A 22,199-nucleotide genomic window follows, 5' to 3' on the forward strand; every position below is an offset into this window, starting at 1 on the left:
GCAATTCACCGTCGCCTTCAAGAAAAGGGCGATTGAGTACGCGGAAGCCCACGCCCACGGCAACGTTGCTGTGGGCTTCGTATCGTGCGACCATCGAACCGCGTGTTTGTCAGCACCTTATCATCACGGCACGGAGCAGCATTTAAATAAATACTGTCACCATTGTGCAACCGGCTGAGTCGCATTTGTTTAAAGGTAAGGGTGTCTTTCGGTACTCTTGCCATTGAAAAATATTTTTTTCATTTTTACAATTGAATAGTTGGGGGGTCGACCTATATTCCGGTTCGACGTATAGTACGGTTTTTACGGTACCTTTATAACCACTCGGTTCTTGTCCGGTTCCTCGTATACCGCTCACAAGGTTTCCCCGCATCAAAGTCCAAATTAGGTGTATGCACAGCTTGAGACGTCTACGAAGCGGTGTAACGGCGACGAAGGTGGTGTATGACGCTTGTCGAAGCAAGGATCGGTGATGGTAAGTGTCTGCACCAAGAATTAGGACGCAGGCGTTGCTACATTTAGGGATTGTGTCCGTATTGTATCACAGTGGTACATACACATTCTCGAAGCATGGCCAAGCACGGCCTGCGGTATTTACTCAATCGGTATGGCCTTTGGCACATACCGATTGAGTAAATCCCATAAAACAAAATGGCCGAAAGAAATCCGTCGATTATAATGCAATGTGTCATTAAGAGCCGACATTACGTGTTCAGGTCGTACGACGAAATTTATTTTTGTTAATAACGAACGACAGAGATGCGCCCACTTGCCGGTCAGCATACAAATGTTATGTAAGCCCGTTCACTGCATGGTACAAGCATTGGGCGCACACAAATATATTATTTTCGTATACATGTACCTAGGAACATATCCGTCGAGATACTGACCCACCCAGCTGCAGCCAACAGCAGCAGCCACGCCAAACCCAGAACTGTAGGAAAGGAAGCTTAGCTGTAAAATTACAGTTACCAGCCCTGTAGCCTTACCAAGGTATATTAAGGCTTGGTCGCACTGAGACTGCGTTATTGTTTTCGTTGGACTCTCAAGCAGCATACCGCAACTACAGGCCAGCCGATGCCTACCATCTACTTTGGACGTGCCCTGGGACAATGACAATTCGCGAAAGTGAACTTAACAGTGAGAAACTCTTGAGTGATCGAGCTGGAGACTATGGACGATAGTAAATGGAAAACACGTCTTATAAATCACTACAGTAGTATCTCTGTGAAACAGTCCTGCATGCTTATATCTAGTTTCATACTGACGTTATGCAGCGTGGCATACCAAGTGAATAAAAAAAAATTAAAACTACGCCAGCGGCAGGATTTTTTATCAAGCTCACCACATGCTACAATGACTACAAACTGTGCGGCGAAGTGGTGGCACGTAACTATGCCTAGTGTGGCGCAGGAGCCCAATTCAAAAAAAAATTATCTTGCCTAACGAAGAAGTCGAAGTGGCATATCATGACGGAAACAGAACGCCCAAGAGTAGGCCTATCTAATGGACCGTGTGTTCCACCTTTTTACGTAGACCACCTTATTGCGAACATCGTGGCTGAAGGAGCACGAAAATTCATACGTTTGCATACTTGTCGTGTTTCCTCATAAGCATCTTGCAATGTGATGGCGAAAGAAAATGTCTGCTCTTAATTAGAGCTCCAGGACGGTCGAGTGAAATAATTAATTACAAGTAATAAATATTTAGTATTTTGGCAGTAACAAAAAATAATCAGTCTGGCAGTTTATGTTCAATATTTGGGACCGTCGAGGATATTTTTCCAGCAGAAGTGGCCAATAAGCACCGAAAAACACCAGGAAATGTCGTGCAACGTAAAACCCTAAAATAACCTTTTTTTGTTCATTTTCTCGCAGGATCACGTTTCCCATATTTGAGCAAACCTGTAAACCAGTCCACTGGACAATAGCTTTTTTTTTTCAGAAAAAATCTATTAGAAAATGACGCTAAGCAAAGTAGTAAATAGCTGTGATTTTTTACAAGATCTCTGATGGTCGAGCGACACCTCCGGAATGCTTCGCGTGAAATGACCCTTGACCAATAATTTCTCACTTGTCCAGTGCCAAGAAAAACCTCCGCCAGCTTGCCTAAACGCCAACGTCAGCTGCATCGACCGGAGGGCCTAATGAATGCGTTATCTCGAGCAGCGAAGCTTGGCGTTCTTCGTAAAAGAGAGACGTTCCTATTCGTATTTCATCACCTTCCTGGTCGCGCGTGCGCATTGGGTCGGGCGGTCGGTGCGCGAGGCGGGCTCATCGACGCGGCACAGATTCGCCGTGACGGGGCCAGCCTCCTATCGGCAGACGCATCAGTCAACACTCGCTTTGCTGCCCGGCGTGAATCGGGCGCCCTTGAAACGGCACCGTCCCACGGATGTCTCTGTTTATTTATTCGCACTCTCGCAATCTTTTCGCTCAAATGCTTTGAAAGGTGGCTGGACGTCGCGTAACTTTTTTGGTTTTGTCATTGCAAAAAATTGCCGCGGGAATTGCGTGCACCACCGGAGGTACGGTGATGCAAAAGCTGCGCCGAGGTCATACGCGCGCCACGTTCTCTTTAGTTGTATGCACTGCGGTACGCGAGCGCCTGCTACGAAATGAATGGCGGTAGAAATGCACTTTACAGTGTAGTAAAAAAGCCGCAGTTTCGTCCGAAAGGCGAAGCACCGACTGCGATAACAAACTACTGGACAGCTATCATAGGTGAACTAACTAAATTGGCAAGCATGATATCATGCGCGCTCAAGAAACATGAGCGCATCTCACTCGATGGCCGCGGAAACTCGCTGTCAAAACGCTGGATTCAGTAAGCGCGGAGGCAGCAGCAGCGAGCGAATTGACCTTCGTTACGCCGCTCACACCAACGCGAACTAATCCGCGAAAACATAGCGTAGGCCGGACTCTGTGCGCGCCGCAGGTGGCTTTCAAGATACAGCGCGCTGCGTGCAACACGCCCTCCCCCCCCCCCCCCCCCCCGGAGCGTTGCGCACGACGGAAGACGGCGCGCTTCCTTCCCGCTTTCCTCCCTTGCGCGCGCGAGATTGAGCCGCGATCGCTGGCTCACCCTCGCACGCTTTCACTCGCACATACAGCATACGCCGCGCGGCGATGATTTTATCACCCTTGGACTTTATACGGAACCTCACTGCGACAGCGACGCCCACGGCAGAAATGTGCCTGGAGTGTCCATATAATTTCTATCGCAATAAAATGAACGGCCGGAGAAATGCACTTTATAGTGTACTAAAAAGTACTCTGGCACTGAGAGAAACGAAGAGTGAATGGTAGGGAGGTTAACCAAGGACGTTCCCGGTTGGCCATCCTACACTTGGGGAGGGGGAAAGGGGAATAATAGATAAGGAGAAAAAATAGAGTCAGTCATTCGCAGAGACAGCCACAGAAGAATCTCCGCTGTCTCAAGCGTTCGTACAATCCAGCACTCTTCATGAACTGCAGAAGGGCTTTTGTGGCCTTTTGCATGCAATAATGCATAGGCCATGGCCCAAGAATCTTTTCTTACGAGAGCCTTCTGTTATCTAACAGGTTGAGTTTAGCTTGGAGAATACGTCGTTGAATGTCAAAAGATGGACAGTGACACAGAAGCTGCTCGAGAGTCTCGTCGCGCCCGCACAAAGTGCACGCCGCACTGTCGGTCATCCCTATTAGGAACGAATAGGCGTTGGTAAATGCGACACCCAAACCACATGCGACACAGTAAAGTTGTTTCACGACGGGAGAGTCCAGGTGCATGGTAGGCGAAGTCGCACTGAATTCTTTCAACTGCTATGCGCACAGGCGCGCGCACAGGCAGCGGACCAGGAGGGCCATGCCTCCCCATGGCTTGCATAGGGGGCGTATCTCCTGTCCAGCCTGGAGGCTAAAAAAAAACAACTTGCGGGAAACAACGTACACGAGAAAGAAGAAACGTCGACGTCGTCTTCTTGCTTGTGTTCACGTTGTGTTTTGCCCTGACCTTGTTGCTACCTGGGCAGTCGTCGGCCTTAATTCTCTACCACGTTGAACGAAAACCAACAAGAACGACAGCTTCGAAATGTCGTACTGTTAATTTCACCGTCATGATATCGGACCTTTCACTCGCGCATGCAGCATACGCCGCGCGGCGATGATTTTATCACCCTTGGACCCAATGCTCATTTTCTGCTACGCTGCATCTCTCGTGTTCACATACCCTCTTGTGCCGTCGTCTGCACTGTCTGTCATGTTCGACGAAGTCGCCATCAGATGCACGGGTATCATTCGAATGTAGTCCTTTATTCTGGGAAGAAACGACGTGTCACACAACAACTGTATCATGCTTGTTAGGCCGCTGTTGAACTGGGAGTTGCAGGAAAGGAAAGCAGGTGACACAGAGACGCCTGAATGACCAAAAAGACAATATTACCAGCCCGTGACAAATAACACCATCAGCAAGAAAAGCAATACTACTGCGCCATCTCAAACAATGCTAAGCCCTTTGTAATAATACAAGTCGTGATCACCGGCATTAGCAGCATCAATTCTATCTGTTATAAGTCACATCTGCTTCCTGTACTTTAGTCCATCGTTATCTACGCTGTGACCAAATTTATTCTCGCACTTTGCACAGCCTGTCGCACGACAGAAATGGGACCCCTGTTCACAAGAAGCTCTGATCGTTCGCAAAAGAAACTTTCAGCCAATCCCGATGATGCACATACCATTATTGAAGACGGACAGCCAATGGCAAAAAAAAAAATCTAACGAACGACGAGCTTTGTGAATTCGGCCCCTGTCCTTAGCCACTAAACAGTCGACATGAATGTCTGAACTACTTCCTGTCTGCCTTCATTTTATTTTTATCTCGAAGGTGTAACTTTCTCTTCGTTTCGCTTCCTTCTACCTTTCAAAACCGTCTTTCTTCATCCTCCCGTTGAGAGTAGCAAACAATTATTCGCGCGCACTTTACCTATAGCTCCTTTCTTTATTAAGGTGAAAGCCTTGGCTGGCTCATGGGTCGAAAATTTGACGGTCCGACGTTATGACAACAAAATTCAATGACACCAAAATTGATGGTGCCACCATTGATAGTCGAACGCACGACCTTGGTGTTGATTAAGGCAAAGTTAATCAAGGCACAGTTAATTAAGATAGAGTTAAATAAGGCACTCAAACGCACGACCTTTGGTGGGAGTCGAAACCATGACCTTTGGTGTTAATGATGGCGAAGTTAAGTAAGGCACAGATAATTAAGGTAGAGTTAATTAAGGCACCCGAACCCGCGACCTTCGGTCGAAAAAGCAGTAATCAGAAGTAACAACGTATTTGAATGAGAATATCAAATAATTAAATCAATGTCTCGTGAGCGCGCAGGCTTTCGCCTTCATCCTTTTTGGCGTATGCTATAAAGTGTCTGTCAACTATTTTTCTGTTTGGTTCCTTCGTTCAGCTAACCCGCCATGCCGATTCTAGGTTTTAAGTTCCTTCCACTTGACGCAGTGCGCACCCCATTACGCTGTCTTGTTAGCTCATTCCGATCCGCGGGGTGCTCGTCCACTTCCTCGCCACGTCACCCAGGGTGTGCTTACGCCAATAGGACACAGACAGGCGCTGATCAAGGCATATAGTGCATACCCTGTCGAGAGACGCACCCTTCAAGCCGACGGGCACAGCATCCGAACTGCCCATGTGGCCGCATCACACGCCACGTACAACATTCGAGCGTCCGGCGATGCTTGATCGAGACGTGGTTGGCCGCTTAGTATAAGGCAGGCAGGCGGGCAGCCCGCACAGGGTTGACCGGCCCTATCCTCATCCCGTATTCCGCACCACGTTCGCCACATCGCATATCCCACAGAGAGTACAGACGCCGCCCACGCCACCATCCTCTGGCTGCAGCCCCCGTAGATCACACACGCGGCCATCACCTTCAGACCAGCAGCAAAACTTCCCAAGGACGCCAGTGCGAGGGCAGGCTCGATCGCGCGCGCTGTACAAGCCGACGAGTTCTTTGTGTAAGCAAGATTGGCCCCCTCATCCCGCGCTCTTCGCTCGTGGATTGCTGCTCGTTGGCGAGCTATTAAACATGTGCGAACGAATCGGCTGGCTCTGCGAGTGGGTGCGTGGCTCGCTTCGCGTCTGCGGATGATGGAAGACGCACTCTGTTTGTCCGGGCGAGCGCTAAAAGGGAACGGAAAGGAATATAACGAGTGTGCCCATGATGGATCCGATCGACTCGAGGAGGCTTGCTGTGACGTTAATTTGGACCACCTCGGTTTTCGTAACACGCCAGCGTGTTTTTCTTTTTTTTTTTTTTGCATTTCACCGCCATCGCAATGCGGCTGCCGCCAATCGAACCCTCGACCTCGTGCTCGGCGGCATGAACAGTTTATTGGTAAACAACGACGGCATTGTATTCTAAAGGAGCGTAGAACCCGCAGTGGTGATTTCTGGTAAACTTTCTCTTAACAAAGATTGGACTCGAACTAGCGGAAACTGTTGCAATTTGACGCTATACCAGCGTGTCGGTGTTATCATATTCGGTTGCGAAAGTTTCCTTCATGATGACTAGGGCCGAGCACCAGTTAAAAACATTATTCCGAATTATCAGAACCTTCTAACTGATTAAATAATGAGTTAATCGCATTTGTCGATTTACTCACGTAACTGAAAATAAAAATGAATAAATTTTGAGCATACACATTGAAGAAAAAACACGTACTATGATAAATATATATATAAAGGGTGTCCCAACAATCATGCACCAAGATTTAAAAATATGAAAATGTCACGTAGCTGGCCAGAACCAAGGTAATGTTGTTTGCCGTCGCTTGGAGATACTAACAGTGTTTTTGCATTCCGCTTAATTGTATAATTAGTCTTAATTTCTTAATCAACTTGTCAGTTATTACAATTACATGAAAGGTGTCAATGGAAAAATACTAGAGCAACATGAAATGCTCCCCATACAGCTTCCTGTTGATCAATACGTGCTACATAAAAGTTTTTTTCCGATTGTGCAAGAAGCCCGCGAATACACGCAAAATGCCTCGAGCGACCAGTCGCGCGGCTAATCGTCGTAAAGGTCGTATGCGAAGACGACAGGTTTCTCATGCTCATAGTTTTATTATAAAACAATCTGTATTGTGTAAAAAAACCACCCGGCCTGTATATAAATATTAACACACAAGGAGTTCATTTCATACAATCCCTTTAGTATTTCCCTTGAATGCCTTTTCTATCACGTGAGCAACACCAGGGTTCAGTTCGCGTGCACAAACGCACACAGACACACTCACACAGGCTCACACAAGCTCGCTCACTCACTCACTCACTCACTCACTCACTCACTCACTCACTCACTCACTCACTCACTCACTCACTCACTCACTCACTCACTCACTCACTCACTCAGAGACACATAGAGAGAAAAGAAGAAGACAGCCAAGAAGCAGACATGTAGGGCCGGACTAACCTGAAGCTCGTATTCATTCCAAGAATACACCTACCATGAAACCACGAAGTCCAAGGAGACCGGTGCGCAGCCGCCGCTACTTTCGTTTCCTACTGATTGTTTCTTACCTTATTTCCCCTCACACTTTGCTTCTACGTTTTTGCATACAGTTCCGTATGCAGGAAATATTGCGAACAATGATGAAAGGTCGATAGACGTGACAGCCAGTAGCGGCTCCCGGTAGGCGTGTGTGTCCTCCGTGCCAAGGCCGCAGGTCAAAGCCCCTGGCGCCCGAGTCGAATGCGCTTAAGCGGGCCGCTGGCCCCATTTATCCACCGCCGGGCGTGCGCGCGATCTCGCCTCAGTCGTGCCTGGCCGCCTCTTAGCCATGACATCACTGTCGCGCGCTCCGTCAAAGCGGTTCCGTTTCTTATGACAAGCATGCGGGTGCCTGATAGGGGGGGGGGGGGGGGGAGGACCCCACAGGTGGAGGGTTGTCGCTGTCGGGTCTGCTCCCTTGTGCGTTATACGAGGAGAATGGCAGCAAACTTGAAAAAGGGGAAAAAAAAAATCGAGAGGCAGACATAGACAAAGCGACAGGAAAACCTTCTTGTCCTTTTGTTTATGTCTGCCACTCGGTTTTCCCTTTTTAAATGCCAAGCATTTCTTGGCCAACAATTGCCACTTTGAGAGTTTGCGAGTATCTATCTATCTATCTATCTATCTATCTATCTATCTATCTATCTATCTATCTATCTATCTATCTATCTATCTATCTATCTATCTATCTATCTTATCTATCTATCTATCTATCTATCTATCTATCTATCTATCTATCTATCTATCTATCTATCTATCTATCTATCTATCTATCTATCTATCTATCTATCTATCTATCTATCTATCTATCTATCTATCTATCTATCTATCTATCGATGCACACTGCTTCGCATAACATCGATTGCCACAGGTCATGGGATCTGCCGCCTTTTTTTTTTCTTTAAGTGTGCTTAAATTCTCCTAGTATAACAATGTACCAACTAGAGCACTGCACGGGCCGATTTTTGCGGCCCGGGCCCGTTTTTACATTGGGCGGCCCGCCCGAGCCCGATCAAAACATTTATGGCGACACCCGGGCCCGGCCCGGGCCCGGAAATAATCTACGTTACCCGCCCGGCCCGGCCCGCCACCCCTTTACCTTAAGCCCGAGCCCGGCCCGAGCCCGACTCGAAACCGGCCCGAACCCGGCCCGAGGCGAAAAAATACATGTTTTCCAGAGTTGAGAAGCCCGAGAATAACTCGCAGAAAGCACGAGCCCGGCCCGGGCCCGTCAAACCCGGCCGGTCAAAAAGCACACGCCGTGCCCGAGCCCGGCCCGAGCCCGTGAAAAAACTCCTCTACCCGGCCCGGCCCGGCCCACGGGCCGGGCCGGGCCCGGGCTTTCGGGTAAGCCCGAGCCCGTGCAGTGCTCTAGTACCAACTACCTTAACAAGCCACTCTCATGATCTCTTGAGCGTAACCTGTGTGTGCCAAGAGCGGAACCTCATTGTATGATGGATTGATTTATTGGGAGTATTGGCAAACAAGTATGCAGTATGTCACTGACTTATCCGCAACGTGAAATTGTCGCATGAATGACGGTGATGATTTGGTGAAGTGAAACCTTTCACCTGTTTGGTAGCTCGCGGCCAATTCTGTCTCTCCTCAGATTTCCTAGCCGTTCCGGTGGCTCAGCGGCTTCGGCTTTGCCCCGCTGAACACGAAGTCGTGCGTTCGTATCCTTGTCGCGGCGGCTGCATTGCGAAGGCGAAACGCGAAAACGCCTATGTACGGTGCATTGGGGGGGGGGGGGGGGGGGGGGGGGGGCGTTAGGGAACCCAAGGTGATCACGATTATTATGAAGCTTCCCACTACAGCTTCCCTCGTAGTGTACTGCGCAATTTTAATGACGTTGAGCCCCAGAATTGCAGAAAAATATATTTACGTCCCTTTTGCTTCATTCCCCACAGTGCTGTTCGATGTTAAAAATGTCAGCCGCGAGCTTTTGGCAGTTACACTGTACTGAGCGGGCCTTTCTTTCAGTCAGTCAGTTCTCTCTCTCTCTCTTGTAGCCAAACGTGTAACCGATGAGTGTGTCAACATTTTTGTTAACTTTTTTTTTCAAAATTATGCGGCATCAACTTCGATCTTCACAAAGGGTGCGGTGTCAATCAAAATTGTGTTTGCGCGTACAATAGTGTTTTTATTGCACAGCGGCCATGAACTTCGATTACCGCTGGAACGTATTGTACGGTTTTTTATAGTTAGGTTTTTGTGTGTCTCGTTTGTCATTACGTGTCTCGGTTGCAATTCGCTGCAATTCGTTTCTTTTTGTAGACAATACGTTTATGCGGATGCGTGTTATACGGTGAAAGGTGTAGCCTTAGTTTCTTAACTGCGTGTTCCGATAGCTGCCTCTGCTATCCTACCTTCTCGTTGGTTTGCATTCGCTAAACTATACAGCAACGGCAAGGTTCGGTAGCAACCTGGCTTTAGCAAGCAAATTCCACTTCCGGCTAAGTAAGGTTGCTTACGAATGTACCAGATGCGTTATTGGAGGCCGACCAACACATTACTACAAATGAGAGAAGGCCCCACCTGTATACCGCAATCCTCAGTGTATTCTTCACACCGATAGCTTCATGCTGCGAATGGCCGCGATCGTGCGTCCGTGCCCTCTGACAGAATCTCGCTCTACTTTCTTCTTATCTTTCCACCTCCGCAAGTCCGCGGTGTAGGTAGGGTAGCAAACCGCATTCTTTTTTTTCAGTTAGCCTCCCTGCATTCTTTTCCGGTTCATCTCTTTCTGAATGGTTTCATCGTCTCAAACATTTGCCCTTTTGCCTTTGCTTAAACCCTTTCACTTGCCGAGAGTTTAGTTAGTGAAAGAAGAGATCAGATTTTGCAAACACGGCTCGTCACCGTTGCCAGCGTATCCGCAACTGTCTGCAGTACAATTCTGTTACGTGTTAGAGTGACACCGCACATTACTTTCCACCTTTTCCCTTCTTTTAAAGTGAACCCCCAGGGCTTTATAAGTATGCTGGGACACGTGACCACTCGGAGACAGGATATCGTTCATTTCACTGCACAGAGAGCTACCGGGATAGCGAGTAATACACGGTAAACAGTAGAGCTTGTTCGAGAGACAGAGAGAGAGGCCCAGACGTAGCTTCCGTCCATTCGAACGCAAATGGCGCGGAGTGTCTTAGCCAAGCAAAGAGAATGGAGGCCGCGAGAACAAAAAGAAAGTGCTTGGTTCTTTGCCCAACGGCGTCTCTGTCGACACACAAGCGAGAAGCGGTCCAGCTGTCGTGAGCTCGCTGGGAAAAGTGCAGCTGTTCACGCCGCTTCCGATCTTCGAAGCGTAACTGCGACTAAACGCATTATACATCTTCAAAGCGGCGGAAGAAACAGCGACTGCGATTCGACACCGCGACCGTCCTCCTCCATTTCTTCTAAAATGTATTTCGCAGTGCTGCGCGATTGTGTTCCTACACCGGCCGGTCGCTCGAGCTCCTGTGTAACGGTCGGTCGCTCCCCAAGGCCGCTCGATCAAGGCCGCTGCTTTCAGCTCATCGGGCGGCCACCGATTAGCGGCGCTCAGTCTGATGCGCACGGAACAACCCCCTTCTCCACCTTAAACCCCTTTCCCAAACCTCGTCTCCATTCTGTTTGGCTTTGACGAAGAGGTGGAAGCCCCCTCTCGTTCGACGTCGCAGCTTTCCTCTCGCAATCGTTTTCTATCTGCAGCCCGCTACGCCTTCCGGGCTCGGAGCCCGCACTCCTGGAACGAACCCAAAAGCTGCTCGCCTCCCATTAAACGGGCGCGGGGTATAGGTTCGCGCCCAAAGTGTTGGTGCCGCCGTGACCGAATACGCTTTTTTTCACGGCTGGGGTGACCGGAGGTAGAGGAGGAGGAGGAGGAGGAAGTCTTTGTTGCGTGAGCGCGGAGCGATCAAGTTGACAAATGGGCGACGGAGTGCTAATGCTAGGGGGGGGAGAGACAAGAAATCAAGCGTTTGGATGAAGCTCGTCGCTGTTATAGTGTGTACTCCGCCGGTGCCAAAATTCGGCGCGATGTTTGCGAAAGCGCCTCTTTCGCGCGCCTTTAAATACACACCTTGAACACGTTTTGTACACCCCCCCCCCCCTTCCCCGAAAGAATTTACTGAAGGAGAAGAAGCGCAGCGCCTGTTGAATGAATATTCAGCATCACCCTCGAGTCTTCGGCGGTTCCAGGGAGAAGAAAGATAATTGGAACAGGAACGCCACCGCTGCTCTGCATAGGCTAACCTCGAGTTCAATGGATCGCATAACTATACGAGTATAGTTAACGCCCATCCGGCGTCTAAAGTGTTGTTTATTTACCTTGAACCACATGGTGTACAAGATCACATACAATATACATGTTTCGCCATCTCTTTAATCAAAATATATTTAGAAGAAAACCTGTTCTATGCTACCTCCCCCCACACACTTAATGCCTTGGGCGATGTAGGTAAAACGTAAGTAAATAAGTCCTTGTGAGTCCCACCAGCGATTCTAAAGCTGTCCTTGCAACAGCCTTGACCATTGTAGATAATGATGGGCGTGCATCATCCGTCTACGCAGTGCGCAGTACAGGAATCGCAGTAAGAAGTCATTTGTTACAGCGGCGCCCTCAAACGCCAGCGCCGAGCGCTTGCACACCTACAATCTTCGAGCAAGCATTTATCACGCACAGGACATGATCCATCCTTTGCCACCGCTTAACTATTCTTCTGGCTATGCGGCGAGCAGCGCATCTGCCCGCCAACTACGAAATGTACTGCTCGAAATGTTCTTTGAAGAGAACTTGAAATTTCGTCCACGCCTTGGGTTGTAGTACTACTTCTGCTTCTAACGCTGCGAGCGTGAAGCCTTGCATGTTTCGGCGCGCCACATTAATCAGAACCGTGTCTTACCTCGTGCGGTCTCCTGCTTGTAACAGTGGTCACGTATTCTAAGTACTGACACTCATGAATATATACGTCTTACGCGAGTCCGTCGTTCTCTGGTTATTATTTACTCACTTCCGGCCATTGTTTGAAACCAAACCATTGTTCGAACCTCTCTAATACGCTCTTGCAGAGGCGCCTTCGTAGATTTTATTGGATGTAAATAAGAACAAGACGTGCATAAACGACTTATCCCATTAGTTCTTCTGACTACACGATGCACCCTTGTATAGGCAGATCTCTTACGACGTTTGATAAACTGCCTTAATGACACGCCTATCATTCCTAGTTTCGTCGCTTATTGTCTATAGCACACTCTCTTCACGCTTGAAAACATCTCACCACCCCTTTCTTACACCTGGAAGAGCTAAAGCGTTCCACCACTATAACTACGCCCTTGACTGTGTGGTCGTTGCTGGTGTGCGACACAAAACACGTCAATTGGTGCAGACAGGTTGACACAGCACCGATACCCATGATTCAGCTGGACTCCGACGGTGGCGGCTCGGAACAATAATCGTTCATAAATGAAGTTTCGGTCTCTGATTGCGAAATGCTGAGTTTCAGAACAAGGAATATTAAAAGGATGCGAAGGTACCTCGAGCCAACGTATTCGCCGCGCGCAGGAAATTAAAAATAACACTATGCAATCGTCCCAAGTGTTACGAGTTAAAATATCGCCGAAAATCTCCGGCTCAGGCTAAGAAAGATGTCAGAAAGACTCCGCCCCAAAAGGTTTTGTTTTTCCGTGAAAAAAAAAAAAATTGACGGCGAAATAATTGCTCGTCCCCTCAAGTTGACATTTCGTATCTTCGTCGTCAGTTTCGTGTGACGTGCGCTGTTCATTCTCAAATAAGGATTAGCTATTCGGTGTCCATGCCTTGGCTCATAGTCTCACTGCCGGCACATAGTCGGCTAGTACTGGTACTAGCCGTGGTGTGGGAAGCTCTGAGAGTTCAGCCACGCTCTCCTCTAGCTCAATTTCGTTTATGTCTAGGAGGTCTGTCTTGAAGCACTGTAGAAGACACCATTTTCTTAAGAAGAGCAACTAAGCATCATGCAGGTACTTTAGTAAGGCTCGACCGTGAGAGCACTCTTGAGACTTGAATTCGCGCGCTGAAGCCAGCGGGTCAGTCGCTACGGAGGCCAGACGCCATGAGCAAGCGTCCCGCTCTGTATGTATTGTACTTGGGTGAATCAAAACCCTATTTAAGCCGTCAAACAGTACGTAATACTTTGAAACCAGACCACTCTCCTATAGCATTAATTGTCCTGCCATGAATCTGCCACGAACCGATGAATCTCGGTTGATTCATCCGGAGTTCACGCCACGCGGTGTCGCAAGCTGTGGGCTCAGATGAAACAGAGACGCCGGCGCCCTAACTCGCGCGCAGCGGAGCAAGCTGACGTCACTGGTTGCACAAGTTAAGTCGAACAGACCAGCGGGAGCGATGTTCTGAAGAAAGAGCCGCAGCCCATGTCGTGTTTCTCCTACACGACAAGCTGCCCGCTGCGGCGACTTCGCGGCAAACACGACGGACGGGGCGGCACGATTGCGCCCCGCCGTGTGTTGTACGCTTCGCTCGACGAGGCTCGCCTTGGCCCCCGGCGGGGGGTTCCCGTGCGCGAGGCGCCCCCGCGACGGACCTGCCACCGGCCGTCAAAACGCGCGAAACCGGCGTACACCGAGCGGCGCGACCGGAGCGTGGAAGGCGGTGGAGGTGGCTTACTCTCGGCCGCTTCGTCTTTTGGGCGTCGTTAGTTCTGTGCAGTGCTCGAGGAGCATTTCTCGCGGTTCAGAATTTGATCGAAAGTCCTCCATTAACTCTCTAACGCCCAAACGAAATTCCACATCAAGGAAAATTAAAACGAGTTGTTACCTTTTATTTCTCCCGTGTGCCGTGCATTGGGAACACGTTGAAGATCCCCCGGTCGTCAAAATTTAATCCGGAGTTCCCCCACTACGGCGTTCCTCATAATCAAATCGTGGTTTTGGCACGTAAAGTCGCGGAATTAATAATTAATTCACCTTTTATTTCTGACCATGCAGAGTATATTTGTAGAAATAAAACACAATGAAATGTTATTTGAGTTTAATTTATTTAGTAAAGTAATGAACTCTTTCTGGTCTGAACTTTTCCCATGAAGTGAAAATTTTGTATTACGCTATCAGAACCACGAAAGACAGCAAAATGAAGAAAAAAAATACCCACTGGGGTTTCGGGCGATGAATCGGAAGTAGCGTATCAAAAATGTTGCTATAAGCTGTACATTAAGCTTTCCGTGCTTAAATCGGAATTTTGAGGCATCGAACGCAGCGTAGCATAGAGTGTGATACGTTCGGCGTTGCAGGGTTAATAAAGCGGGAAGTACAATCATCTGTGGGGAGAGATAGGGACGTTGCCTGGCTGCACTTAGTCCACTGAAACCCATGATGTCGCCTTGGGTCTAGGCTCCAAGTCAGTTGAATAGTAGCAAGATGGCGATTCGGTCTCGTTGGTCGATGTTCATGCTGTATTTTGTCAAGAGCTTCACCTGTCACTTTCTCGCTTATAACCTACTTGTCTCTGTTCTTGCGCTTCAAACAAAATTTAAGCATGAGTTGACGAGTGATCAGTTGCGCTGAGGCTGTACCCGGTCATGAGGGGAGTTGGTCAGTCCTTCTAATCTACCTTGAGCATGCTACTGTGGCTTCCATACGTGGCAAATAAAAGCTGCGTGTTACAATGTGTAAGTAATGTAATGCGTCACGGTTGTTTTTGCTTTGTAATGCCCCTATCGGTCATTCTCCGGTTTCTAAAATAGGAACTTGCCAGAAGAAATGATTAAGGTTTGCGCGGTAGTGGAGCCCACTGTTTGTGCACACAAATCCAAAAAAAAAAAGAACTTAAATGTAGCTCTGACTGGGCTATCTGCTATCTATTCATCGTTTGCTTCGTGTGCTGCATGGTGAAATTGCTACACAGGATATAGCCCATTGAAGAAGAACTGTAGCAGAGCTGAGCGAGTTGGTTAAATATATCTGTGTACGAATGTTGACTGATGAAGTGGGCATGTTATTAATTGAATAGAAATTTCTCTTGGGGGCCGTTTAACGGAAAGACCTTCATCATCGCCGTCGTCATCATCTTCCTATATTTAGGTACACTGCAGGACGACGGCCGATTCCAGCGTTCTTGAACTAATCCTGTCTAGCATCAGTTGACTCTATGCTCTGCGTGCAAATTTCCTATTACTCCACCTAATCCCTAGGCTGTCCTCGGGTGCACTTCCCTTCTTTTGTCACCAGTTCTTCTACTTTAATAGACCACCGGCTTTCTGCCCTATAGGCATTACAATAGCGGTTATATTGCGAGTCCAACTCTGGTGCTTCTTCCTAAATTCAAGCGAAAAAGAAAACTGATACACTCGGGCTACACCCTTCTGAAACGTTAAAGTTATTAAAATATATGGAGCAATATACGACATATAAGACCTACAGTATTCGGTTGTCAGAACGAATTCTACCTTGTATCATATTCTTTTTTCATCTTTTTTTTTTTCGAACAGCTTGGCTAACGTTAGCTGGGCACACGGTATAATACACACCACTATTAGTGCTCTTAATGCGACACAAACCACAATAACTGACGTGGCAACAACCCCGACAGCGCCGACTATCATAATGACACCAGGTCAAGACTATGATAATCCAGACGAGGAGAACGGTAAAAACGGGATGCCATGGCGCCGGCAAGATAGGTCCCACCTCAACGATGCGAATGGAATTCTAGTTGGGTAGAAATATGGGTTGTCTATGGACTTGTTCAGCAGGGGAAACATCATGATAAACATGATGTGTCTTTCGACAGATGCCACGAAACGAACCTCAGCTGTGTTTATTTCTGAGCGAATTGGGACATACCTGTGAATGAATAGGAAACCAGCGAAACATATGCGTAAACACGGGAAGGAGTGGCTAGGACGACTACTGGTGGAGTGGTATTTGGTAAGTGTGCACCTTGCGGACTTGTCCATTTTGTCTGCTAATAAATTTCTCTTTGGCTGGGCTAGTGTGCGCGTAAACAGAGGACAGGTGACCGCAGCCAATCAGCACTTCTGCAGCAGACGAAATGGACACTTAGACGAAAGAGTACACGGAGAAACGTTATTTATAACTGCAGGGTGCAAGTCCAGAGCCGTGTTGTCCACTTCGTTGCTTGGGTCCGCGTCAGTTTCGCTGGTTTCCTGTTCATTCAGAAGCATGAAATGTAGCCTTATACTAGCGGTCATTGTAAAAAGGGCATGCGCGCATGCCGCAGTTTTTATGGCCGGGTGGAGTTTTTAGGTCAGTGGACTTCCATTAATTAAACGTTCCTGGATTGCATATTTGTGACACGGGAACATTTCAACGCAATCGAACGAATGAAAGCGCACTAGTTCGTGGTGCACAATTATCGCAAGTGAAGTGCTTGTTCCAACTTGTGAAATATTTGTTATACCGACTACATGAAGAGAGCTTTTGTGCTAAGAAGATGAACAGTCATATCGGTACTGCACGTCCTTACTACATCACGCCATCTTTCTCTGCTTCTGCCGGAGCCATAACGTCGTCTTCATTTTTTATAGAGCTACATTCACACGAGAGACAGTGGTAACTGTGGCAGGATGTTGTTTTTCCGGTGTTTCCGACAGCGGTAGCTGAAATTGCGTCCTCCCCCCCCTCCCCATGTTTTTTGCATGCGGTTGATGCTAAGACGCAAACTGTGCTTCTGATGAGAACCACGCGATGAGATGAGGACCATGCGAGATATTAGAGAAGTGAGTTACCTTCCGTAGGAAAATATTCTTGCAGATTGTTAAACTTACGTAAGTTCTGACACACGGAAGCAATGCGATGCCTTGCATCCATAAGTCTAGATAAATACGCGCTTCTTAAAAGTGAGGTGCAAGATGTATACCAAGGTGCTAAGATGTAAGAATGCGGCAATATGTAACGTAACAATAACGTAAAGTTTGCTTGTATTTCACTGTCATTGTTCACTGCAGTGTCCGACTTACACTCTTTAAGGCGCTGTGGAAAAGTCGCTATCTTCGCGCACTGCCAGGAATGCTTTTGGGAGTCTACTTCGATGGTGCCCGGTGTCAAGTCACGCGAAATTGTTATTGAAATTCTGTTGCGTTTCCATTGACTTTCTGTTGAAACACACTTGGCTGCCACACGTGATTTTTACACGGGATCATCGAAAGGGATATCACCCCTGACCAAGACTTACTTTTACTCTGTCAGCATGCGCCGCAACGGCTGATGAACATCGCGAGACGCGTTCGTCATCGAAATCCGCTGCGCGTTTCTTATCGTAATGCGCCGTTTGGTCTTGCGGGCTTCATTAAAAAGCTTCGCTTATTTCCACAGCACGTGCGATTTGCGTGATACTTGTTTAACAGCAGAGATACAGGCAGTGCAAAGCTAATCTACCTATGAGCAAAGCTCATCTACCTATGCACAGCGCAGCCTATACGAAACGAGTTCTCCGTCCTCTTCGCAGTGCCACAGCCTCTTTGGGGCCCAATCGGCGTGGCCCTGGCATCGGCCGACCCGCTGGAGCAGTGCGGGCGCTTCGCCGCCGTCTGCCACCGGAGGTCGCATCATGTACGGATCGCGGCAGGAACCCCTGCACCGGGACGCCATGATGGCGCTGGCCACCACAGGAGCCGAGTGGAGGCCGCAGGAGGAGGACGAGGCACACAGCCAGGCTGCCTGGGCGCCATGCGACGCCTCCTGGGTAGGCTTTGCATGGCTCTCGCTTGAACTACTCTATATTCACAGCGATGGCTCCTGCGGTTAAGCCATTAAGCAGTGCTTCCGCAAGGGGAGGACACGACATTTAATAGATACACACAGACTATATACGTATATATATACACTGTTTGCTTGTGGTGTGCCCAAAGTGAAGTGTCTATACGCTGTACATTTTAAACAGGTGCACATTGCCACTCCTATTGCGATGCGGACGTTCGAGGCACGTTGTCGCCGTCGCCGTGGTGTCACGTCGTCACCGGGCTGTCAGGATATAGACGGCGCATGCGCAGCCCGCTCGAGAAGTGTTAGGTCTCCAGAGACGCGAGCGACGCACAGATCGTTTGGCTGCAAAAAAGATCTAGCCAAGTGGATGCTGCATCACGCTCTGGTGTATCGGCTGTGCAGGAGATAGAGGGCAGCGTTCTGCCTTCCTCTGCTGGGCATGAGAGTTGCGCGCACACGCACCAGCTTTTCTGGTGATCAGCCGTGTGCATACCACACCATGGTTCGCATGTATACACCAAGGGAGGCTCCTATAGATGCACTGGTCCGAGCGGAACGGACAACAAACTTCAAGCTAACTCTATTTAACGCTTTCATTCGGCGCTTAGAAACGCCGATTGTTTTCTGTCGATCCCACCTCGAGCACACTTAATTGCATGAACTGCACCGTTTTCTCACAAAGTTACCAACACCGCATTGGCTTGCATTGACACGCCAAGGTGACACAGTGATTACGCTGTTCTGCTGCTGATCGCGAGCACGACGTCCCAAGTTCAACTCCTAGCCGTGGTGGCCGTAATTCAACGAGAGTGACCGAAATTAAAAAAAGAGCGCTCCTGTACTTGAGTTAGGCACCCGTTAGAGAGCCCCCAGGTGGTCGAACGTTATTTCAAATCGCGAGTTTTTTAATTTGACTTCTCACATAGTCCCAGCGTTGCTTTGGCACGTTAAACTTCAGGAATCAATCAATCAATCAATCAATCAATCAATCAAATCGGTGCCATCGCAGGCGACGCCGCGATTCCTGGAGGACGAGACACTGCAGTGCATCCCGCGAGAGAGGTCGGTGCTGATCAAGAACTGCCTCAAGCTCACCATCAAGCAGCGGAGGGAGGCGCTAGGCCTCGGCGACATAGAACCGGAGTACAAGGCTCCCGGACCGGATCAGGTGAGTTTTTGCCTCTGCATAGAGAGTGATGATAGAACGTGCCTTCATCGTACAATGTCACTTTCACGAGACACTGTTTACTCGGAGTTCATTTGTCTAGCACGCCACCGTTTGCCGCCTGCGGTGTTGAACGAGGACACAGACTGTTTAATTTGTATTTTCAGACGCTTTACAACCTTGATCGAGAAGTGTGTTTTGAAGGTATTATGTGAACGTGTGACCCGACACGCGACTTGATTGCGGGACGTTCTGGGACCATGGCAGCGTCTTGGCTCTCCTCTGCGCCCCACTAAAGGAGCTTTTCGGCGGGATGCGAGCATTATTAAAAATTTGGGAATATCATTTACGGTTGTGTATTTTGCGCGTACGTAGTTATACAGATGTGTGTGTGTGTGTGTGTGCACACTTATGTTCTTATCTCACTCCCTCTCTTTCATCCCTCGTCATCTGATTTGTGGTAGCATGCCAGGCTAGCCTAACCTTTTCAGATACGATTGATGTTTCCAATCATTAAACTCATTTTTCGGATTATTTACATTAAACCGTTGTACCATTAAACTCACCCTTAAACTCTATCTCTGTAGATCATAGAAGCAGCAGCGGATGCCCGCACGCGTGACATACGAATGTTCGAAACTGGGGATGTAAAGTCGGGAGGAAACGTTTGGTGACCGTGGGTCCTGCGCGAAAATGACTTCTTGCCCTTTTCGCCGCCCATAAATCTGGCGCAAGTGATTTTATAAAGATTAGGTATCGAACTCCGCGCACATAAATGAGACGCTCGGCGATGCAGGGTTAGACATAAGTGGGCTTTGTTGGGATAAAAAAGGCCCGCATCAGGTGCGGGAACATTCAACGACCGCGCAAGGAAGAACTCTTGAATAGCACGTCGAGTTACATAATTGATGCGCATTCTCTAGATGGTGCTTTCAGTAAGTGCTCAACCTAATATATTTGATGTTTTTCTCCTGATGCAAAAACGCAGCTAAAAGAAAAACAAAACAAAAACGAATAAAATCACAGCCTTAAAGGATGAAGATTTGATGCTTTCTTCGTAGCGGGGATTAACGCTTTTTTTTGCGGATGCGAAGAACATTCTTTGTAGCGCTTAACACGGGTATCGGGCTCATGAATAAAGTTAAGTGATGAAATTAGACGCGTGGCAAGGTTTCCTTTTGGCTTCCGAACGCAAATTTTTTGCTTTCTTCTCGTGAGAGACTGGGCAAGGATCCTTAAGTTGGGAAGAGTTAGATTGCCAGAAGACGTAAAGACGATCCGTCAAACGGAACATAACGCTTATTATCCTAACCACGGTGGAATAAATAAATATATATATATAATACAAGAAAAGAAAGAAAGAAAACAGAAAAAGCTAACGGCGTTTGATTCCAGCGTTCAAGGTCGGCCGAGGAAGCAGTGTTTCTCGAGAGAAAGCGTACACGCGGGCAGCAGCGACTCGTCGTAATTGTAATTTACGTTCGATAATGCAAGACGGTGCCAAAATCCTCAGCATTGCGATAATTAGCCGCGGGGAGGAAAAGTATAAATAATTACATCCCCCCTCCTCTTTGATACAGCCCGTGTGCTTCCCCTGCGTGCGCTTTTTCTGTGTCGGTCGTCGTCGAAGGGTTAGGCACTGCTACACCTGTGCCAAGAGGAACATGGCAGTATACGCTTCGCAGTCAACGCCGTCGTATTCTGGCGGCCGCCACGTTCGCCAGTGCGGGGTGAAAAGCCAAGGACCACGGCCACGCCGTTGCAGAGACTTGCACTAAGACGACGGCGAACGGTCCTTGAGGTACGCGTCCGTTATAAAGCGCACGCGATGCCCCCCCCCGCACCGTTTGTTCGCACACGGGCGACGCATTTGCAAACTGTCAAAAGGCGGAGGCGAGGCTATGCCGCTTTCTTAAAAACACGAGCGCCCGCGGGCAGGTAGGTCTCAGCTTATTTCATACTCAGGGCATGTTGTTACGGGAGCACCGGACCACGCATAGAGGTACTGAATCGGGAAAATGGTGCTGCAGGAAATCCGCTAAATCCGAAGGTGAAGTTCGGGCGCGTCATAAGTATTACATGTTCAAAAACGTTTGTTGCAAAGCAATTCAATTCAATTCAATCAGTTTATTACATTTATTATAGAAATGATACATAGTTGTGCACACACAGAAGAAGGTGGTTTAACCGCCGTTCGCGGGACCTCCTGTAGAAGTAGAACGAGCAAACTACAAAGTAAAAAAAATTCAGAAAAATTAAAAAGTACAAGTATAAGTACATCAATAAGGTTCACTGGTAGATGGGATTATTTATAGCTGAAAACAAAAAAAAAACACGTTTCAGGTTTTTCTGAAACATTTGCGAGGAATCTACATATTTCATATTAGTGGGTAAAATATTTCAAAATAGTAGAACGACGGAAACACCTAAAGAACGAGCGCTATGTCTGCCTTTTTTTATCCCGTTGTTTCCGCTGTTGCCGTAACAAAGCAGCAGATGTGTTTACTATCTCTATAAAGTTGCGCATAGTTCTAATTACTTGGTCTTTCAATTTCTTACCACTTTCTAAATGTTGCTGGAAGAGCCACTCCTACATGTATGCTTACGTGTGAACTAGACGGTCAATTGGGCTAGTTTGATTAGATAGGAAGTAGAGCACTGTGGCGTAGATACACGAAGAAGGTAAAGAACACAACCGCAGTCATGGCTGGTTGCTGTTAGTGACAGCTCTCACGCAGGATAGGTTGTAGCACCACGCGTCATCAACTTTCACCATCGCGGC

General features: G+C 48.2%; 1 protein-coding gene across 1 annotated transcript in view; it reads left to right on the plus strand.

Moving 5' to 3' along the window:
• Positions 1–22,199, plus strand: part of LOC119465218 (uncharacterized) — a 165,115-nt gene that overhangs the window by 116,431 nt on the left and 26,485 nt on the right. Inside the window, exons 3-4 of the mRNA XM_037726013.2 lie at positions 17,996–18,232; positions 19,262–19,420. Of these exons, the coding sequence (XP_037581941.1) occupies positions 18,098–18,232; positions 19,262–19,420 (294 nt within the window). The 5' untranslated portion in view covers positions 17,996–18,097. The remainder of the gene's footprint in view (positions 1–17,995; positions 18,233–19,261; positions 19,421–22,199) is intronic.

Source organism: Dermacentor silvarum, chromosome 9 (assembly GCF_013339745.2).
Source record: "Dermacentor silvarum isolate Dsil-2018 chromosome 9, BIME_Dsil_1.4, whole genome shotgun sequence".
NCBI classification, from domain to species: domain Eukaryota; kingdom Metazoa; phylum Arthropoda; class Arachnida; order Ixodida; family Ixodidae; genus Dermacentor; species Dermacentor silvarum.